This window comes from Macaca thibetana, chromosome 7 (assembly GCF_024542745.1).
Source record: "Macaca thibetana thibetana isolate TM-01 chromosome 7, ASM2454274v1, whole genome shotgun sequence".
Lineage (NCBI taxonomy): Eukaryota > Metazoa > Chordata > Mammalia > Primates > Cercopithecidae > Macaca > Macaca thibetana.
This window is the reverse complement of record NC_065584.1, coordinates 88051105-88058772: the sequence shown is the minus strand read 5'-3', so window position 1 is coordinate 88058772 and position 7668 is coordinate 88051105. Positions and strand designations below refer to the sequence as shown.

Here is a 7668-nt window from a genome sequence, read left to right as displayed (position 1 = left end):
AAGTTGTTACCTCTCAGATGGTAAGAGGAGGTGAAGTAAGTAAGGTGAAGAGGAGATGAAAGATTCTTTTAGGCAAAGGGAAGAGTTTAGAAAAAGTCAGTTAACATGATGTCTGGTGTTTTGGAGAACTTGAAAGAAGGCCAATGTAACTCTACTATTATGGAAAAGAATAGATTGGAGCAAAATTCCAGAGGCAAGCCATATTATGAAGGCCAGTGGAGAATTTGAATCTAAGTCTTCATGCCGTAAAAGAGTTTTAATCCAGAAAATGACATTGAGAATTGCATTTTTATGACCTAACTCTGGCTGCTTGTAGAGAATGCATTGAATGGAAGAAAGGATTTATGTAACTGATTTAGGATTAATTACAAAGTTCTATCACCTAGCACAAGCAAGAAATGATGATGTCTTTAATTAAGATAAAATATGTAAGCTTAACTATCAATGCATACTATTTCAAATTTTGAATGCACTTCTCACTTCCCTCTCCAACATGCACAAACATCAGATTTAGCTTATAATTGCAATAAGGGTTAGAATCCTACCAGGGGAAAATTTAGCTGTAATTTTATGTAAAGCCCTTATAAAGGTAAAGCTACGTGGTATATTACACAAAATTAAAAGGATTTTGTTTTTGTTTTTATTTATTGAAGTTTGAAAGTCAGCTGTGTTTACTTATATTCCTCAGAGCATTTTGTTTCAAGGGCTGTTCTTTGTAGTTCTACTGAAATTGTTCCTCCATTGGCTTTTTTCTCTGGCATCTTATAGTCACTGTGCTGTTGAATTTGTGGACTCATTCTTACTTTTTGCTTCCATTGATTCAAGAAATTAGAATTCTGTTTTTCCCATTACATTATTTAATTCATGACTTGTTTATGATACCTCATTTGATAATAGTATAAATTTATGAATAACATTAATTATCAATATATATTAAAATAATCTCTAATAATATTCATATATTCATTTATTCATTTACAGTTGTTTATTAATGAATATATTGAATGTATATGATAAAAATCCTCAATAACCTTTTTATGTCTATTTATGTCTATTTTTATGTCTATTTTCCTGCAGATCTCTAATTATCCTTATGTTTATAAAAGTCTTAAATGTAAAATTTAAAGTAATATAGTATTGTTTTTATGCATGAATTATTATTATAACATAAGAAAAGTGAAATGATGCATTATATATAATCTAGTCAAACTATCTTACAATAGTATTTAACAGTTAGTTATATAGTGCTAACATCTAGAAATTCTATGCAGAACTAACATATTGGAACCGCAATTTTCTCATGGCCTCTTGCATTTTCTTATTTCTCAGGGTGTAAATAATCGGATTCAGTAAGGGTGTGATAACTGTATAAAATACAGCTAGAGTTTTATTGCTTGCCAAACTACTGAATGGCCAAGCATAGATAAAAATACAAGGTCCAAAGAACAGAGTGACCACAATGATGTGGGCAGACAATGTGGACAGTGCCTTGGAGAGCCCAACTGATGATTTTTTTGATACACTGACCAGGATGACAATGTAAGAAACAAGCAAGAGGATGAAACAAGTAAAAGAGAGCAGCCCACTGTCAGCAATGACAAATAATTCCAGGGTAAATGTTTCAATGCAAGCAAGCTTGATCACAAGGGGAAGATCACAAAATATGTTATTTATGACATTGTGACCACAGAAAGGCAAGTTCACTGTTAAAACTATCTGGCTCATGGTATGCATGAAACCAATTATCCATGAAAGTGTCACAAACCCATGTAGCAGCCTGTGTCTCATGAGTGTCCTATAGTGCAGGGGTTTACATATGGCTACATACCTGTCAAAGGCCATGATTATCAGAAGAGTCATCTCAGTACCCCCAAAGAAGTGCATAAAGAACATTTGGGTCATGCAGCCCCACACAGAGATGGTCTTGTGTTCAGTGAGCAAATCTATGATCATCTTGGGTGTCGTGGCAGTGGAAAGACACATGTCCAAAAAAGAGAGATTTCCAAGGAGAAAGTACATGGGAGAATGAAGGGTCGAACTACATGTCACTGTGACCATAATGAGAATGTTTCCCGCCACAGTAGCACCGTAGATTAAGGAAAATGTCACAAAGAAGAAAATTTGTAGTTCCCATTGTCCAGAAAATCCTTGTAAAATAAACTCGGTCACCAGAGATCCATTTTTAAGATCCATTTACTCAACTCAGAAAGTTTCCGGAAGTTCTTTATATACAAAGAGAATTAAAAAATAAGTCACAGTTAACACCAATAATTTTCTGTTTCTATTAGTTGGTGATAATAGTTGATGATATGAGATCATATAATTTTAAATATATCAACACAGCAATGTTTATACTTTGAGATTAGATTATATATTATATCACTTTGAAACAATATTCTTATAGATATGCAGTAATTACAAATCATTTGAAGAATTGGAAGTTCCATTTTCTATTGTTTATTCCATAAAATGATACTCTTATCAATGGATCTTGGCTTTCTTACTCATTTGTTCACATATAAAGATTAGATACTAGTCAATTCCTTTTTATTTTGCCTTTTATTATTATAGTATTTGGTACCTGCACGTATTGAGATTATGTTATCCCAGTATATAAGGAATACAAGATTTAGAAAATGAAGAATTACATTGTTCTGCATCTGTGAAGTAATTTGTGAAGGTTTTTCTATGGTTCTAAACTAAATAAGCAAACAAACAAAAAAGCACACACACACAAATCAGGAGCTAATTATACATGGAAGAAAGTATATAAATTTATTAAAAATAAGTTTTCTTTTTAATATACAGGTATACTTCTTTTACTGTGTTTCACTTTATTGTGCTTTGCAGTTATTTAATGTTTTATAAACTGAGGGTTTGTGACAACCCTGGGTCCAGCAAGTCTATTGGCACCGTTTTTCCAACAACTTGTGCTCACTTTATGTCTCTGTGTCACATTTTGCTAATTCCCAAAATATTTATTTCAAACTGTATTATTATTATTATATATGTTATTTGATCTGTGACCAGTAATCTTTTATGTTACTATTTTAATTATTTTGGGGCACCACAAGCCGTGCCCATGTAGAATGGCAGACAATTGATAAATGTTGTTTCTAACTTCTCCACCAACCTATTCTTCCCTCATCTCTCTCCTTGTCTTCAGGCCTGGCTAGTCTTTGAGGCACAGCAATATTGGATTTAGGCCAATTAGTAGCCTTGCAATAGCCTCTAAGTGTTCAAGTAAAAGGAAGAGTTGCGTGTCTTTTACTTGAAATAAACTAAGAAAAAAAACTGGAGACAGTAAAAGGATCAGTGGTTTCTAGGGGTTAGAATGAAAAAGGGAGAAATGAAGAAATAGGAGAAGTACAGAGGATTTGTAGGATAGTGAAACAATTCTGTATCTACTATACTTGGAAATACGTAACACATTTGTCAAAACCCATAGCATGTATAACATCAAGAGTAAATCCTAACGTAAACTGCAAATATGGGGAGATAATGATGTGCAATGTAGGTTCACCAGTGGTAAAGAATTTACCACTCTGGTTCAGGTTGTTAATGGTGGGGGAGACTGTATGTGGCATCAGAGGGAATATGGGAACTCTTGTACTTCCTGCTCAATTTTGCTATGAACTTAAAACTGCTCCAAACAACAAAGTCTGTAAAAAAGTTTTTTAAGCCAGAAGTGATTAAGCTTTGTGAGGAAAGTATGTCTAAAGCTGAGACGGGCTGAAAGCTAGGCCTCTTGCACCAAACAATTAGTCAATTGTAAATGCAAAGAAAAAGTTCTGAAAGGAAATTAAAAGTGCTACTCCAGTGACCTCATGAATAATAACAAAGTGAACCATCTTTATTGCTGATATGGAGAAAGTTTTAGTGATCTGGATAAAAGTTCAGATCAACTACAACATTCCCTTAAGCCAAAGCCTAATCCAGAGCAAGATCTTAAACGCTCTTCAATTCTATGACATCTGGGAGAGTAGAGGAAGTTGCAGAATAAAAGTTTGAAGCTAGCAGAGGTTAGTTCATGAGGTTTAAAGAAAGAACCCATTCTTATTACATACAACTACAAGGTGAAGCAGCAAGTGCTGATATAGAAGCTGCAGAAAGTTATCCAGAATATCTGACTAAGATCATTGATAAAGATGGCTATGTTAAACAACAGATTTTCAATATAGATGAAATGGCTTTCTATTGGAAGAAGATGCTGTCTAGGGTTTTCATAGCTAGAGAGGAGAAACCAATGCCTGATTTCAAAACTTCAAAAAACAGGCTGATTCTTCTGTTAAAAGCTAATGTAGCTGGTGATTTTAAGTTGAGGCTAATGCTCATTTACCATTCCAAAAATCCAAGGCCTTTGTGAATTATGATAAATCTACCCTGCCTGTGCTCTGTAAATGGAACAGCAAAGCCTGAATGATAGCACATTTGTCTACAGCATGGTTTACTTGATATTTGAAGAGCACTGCTGAGAACTGCTCAGAAAAAAAAGATTCCTTTGAAAAGATTACTGCTCATTGACAGTGCACCTAGTTATTCAAGAGCTCTGCTGGAGATGTGCAAGCAGATTAATGTTGTTTTTGTGCCTGCTGATTTAACATCCATTCTGCAGCCCATGGAGCAAGGAGTAATTTTCATTTTCAATCTTATTATTTAAGAAATTTTGTAAGGCTATAGCTGCCATAGACAATGACTTCTCTGACGGATTTGGGCAAAGTAAACTTAAAACTTTCAGGAAATAATTCGCCATTTTAGATGCCGTTAAGAGCATTTATGATTCATGGAAGGAGATCAAAATATCAACATTAACAGGAGCTTGGAAGAAGCTGATTCCAATCCTCATGAATTACTTTGAAGAGTTCAAGACTTCCATGGAGAAGACTTTCCATGAAGAAGACTTTCCACGGAGAAAGTAATTGCAAATGTAGTAGAAGTAGCAGGAGATCTAGAGTTAGAAGAGAGTCCTGAAGATGTGACTGAATTGCTGCAATATCATGACAAAACTTTAAAACATAAGAAGTTGCTTCTTGTGAATGGGCAAATAGTGTTTTTTTGCGGGGGATCTGGGGGGAATGGAACCTACTCCTGGTGAAGATGCTGTGAACATTGTTAAAATGACAACAAAAGATTCAGAATATTCCATAAATGTCGGTGATAAAGTAGCAGTAAGGTTTAAGAGGATTGATCCATTTTGAAATAAGTTCTAATTTGGGTTAAATGCTATCAAATAGCATCATATACTACAAATAAATAGTTTGTGAAATGAAGAGTCAATTGATGTGGCAAATTTTATTATTGTCTTATTTTAAGAAATTGACACATCCATTGCAACTGTCAGCAATTAATTCCCTGATCAGTCAGCACTCATCAACATTGAGGCAAGACTGTCCACTGGCAAAAAGATTACATCTTATTAAAGGCTCAGATAATCATTAACACTTTTAAAAACTAGAGTATATATGTTTAGCCATAATGCTATTACATACTTAATAGACCACAGTAAAGTGTAAACATAACTTTTATATGTACTAGGAAACCGAAAAAATTGTGACTCACTTTATTGTGAAATTCACTTTATTGTAGTGGTCTGGAACCAAACCAGCAATATCTCTCAGGTATCCCTGTACTGAGAATAACAGGAAACATGGACTCAGCTTCAAATCTTTTTGAGCTTGTTTTTTCAAATCCTGTGTTACCGCTGTTCACGGTGAGGAGCTTGTGCATTGTGTATATGTGTACAGATGTGGTGGTTTAGAAGTAAATACTAAAGTGATTTAGTCCTAATGTATTGCTTCTATTTGGGTGTAAAGTTTAACACTAAATCATCGTTACTCAGTTTTTTAGACAGTGTTCATAGGATCTAGAGTGATCGAAAGTGGTCAACCACAATTAAGTGATTAGTATGTGCCAGGCTCCATCCTAATTGTTTCATATAAGTTAATTTAATGCTCATAACAATACCATGATGTAAGTACTATTTTTGTCTTCATGCTGCATGTAAGGAAACTGTGGCATTCAAATAGTTAATGACTTATTCATGGTTACACAGCTAACATGAATGAGAGCTAGTATTCAAGCTGAGTTAGTTTGACACCAGAATCTGGGCTTATACCAAAACACCATATTGTCTCAAAAATTAAATTGCTGTACATTACAGCCAAAGTTTTAATTATTGATTGAATATGTATGTTCCATATGAGTGGGTTTGGGGATATGATTCAACAAGTATTTTGGGATCCATCTGTTCTACAATTAACTGTATTATTTTCTCATACAGAATGAATCAATCCCCCATATCTAGAGATTTTACAATCTAGAGAGATATGATTATCAAACAAAAAATAGCAAATGAGCCCTGTGAGAAAACATGTAATTTGGTACAAGGTATATGCAAAATGTCGTAAGAGGTTTAGAAAAGTGGAGATCAATTTCAAGTGACACTTTTAGGTATGACTTCAGGCTTGGTCGTATTATCTTCAAAACACTTTTAAAAACCAATTTTTTATGGTAAGTAAACAAAAAAGGATGAGGAGTAGAAAATGTGTGAGCATCTATAAAATGAAAAGATTGAAGATCAGTGCAAAGAAAGAGTGATATACTTAGAAAGGAGACTGGATTAAGATATTTAGATGAATAGGAAATGCCTGGTTTCTTTTCTCCAATGACCTGTAATTCTCTCCTTGTTTGCATTCTTCCTCAGTTTTCTGCCAAAATATTGTATTATCATCATCCAAGTGTAACTACCTCTATTGTTTTCCTATCTTAGAGATTTTTAAGAAATGGATAATGGTTACAAATTAGAGAAAATAAAGATAAAGATGATGTAATGTAGTTCCTGTAGGTCAACCTGTAGGAACACACTGAATGGGTACTCAATGACAGGCTGTGGCCCTGGAGGACACTGCATCGGTGGCCACATCTTCGTTACAGGGTTGTGTTGAATGCTTGTCATGTAAAGGAGCAATAATTTTGCTTTTGAGACTCCTGTAACAGCAGTAACAATAACTAGATACATTTGGGAAAGCAGCAAGAGTTGACAATTGCTAGACAGAATGAAGATACCAGCTGTAATCTGAGGGTAAATAGCTTTGCTACCTGGGATTTTATGCCCTGAGATACAGTGACAACAGAAAAACTTAGGTAAGAAATCAATACAATTTAGCATAAGTTGATTAAGAAAGCTTTATTTTGCCTTTTATTTCAGAGGAAAAGCTGGCATTTATTTATGTTGATGGCTTTCGCAGCATTTGCTTCTCTTTTTACTCTTCTCCCTTTCTAAGCAAGCTTTCTAAAACTATTTCTCTAGTCTACACTTAATACAGTATGCCTATTCTTATAATTGAGTGTACAAAAGCTACATAGATTAATGAAAATAAATTATCATAAAGCTTACATAATTCTATTAATGAGAACAATTTGCTTTCCATTGATAATCAATTATACAGTTTATAATAATTACTTTTACTAAATAATTTATTATATTCTCTGAAGGAAATTGAAAGTAGGACAATATATTAGGGTTAAGAGAGAAGTTTGTAATGTATTATTCTACCCATCTTGTTTAGTAAATGAAAAATCAAGATCCACATAATTAAATAAATCTTCCCAGGTCATAGAGGCAGAACCACCCCCAAGATGTCATGAGTATTAGGTGAGATGATGTGG

At 33.9% G+C, this 7668-nt stretch overlaps 1 protein-coding gene across 1 annotated transcript; it reads right to left on the bottom strand.

The window, feature by feature from the left end:
- Positions 1-1263: 1263 nt before the first annotated feature.
- LOC126958196 (olfactory receptor 4L1) lies at positions 1264-2193 on the bottom strand. The gene has a single exon (XM_050796380.1). It carries the CDS (start codon positions 2191-2193, stop codon positions 1264-1266), a length of 930 nt encoding a protein of 309 aa, XP_050652337.1.
- Positions 2194-7668: the final 5475 nt, after the last annotated feature.

Bases quoted from the DNA above. Each gene is read 5' to 3' on its own strand.
- LOC126958196 (XM_050796380.1), bottom strand. From the start codon at position 2,193: ATGGATCTTAAAAATGGATCTCTGGTGACCGAGTTTATTTTACAAGGA.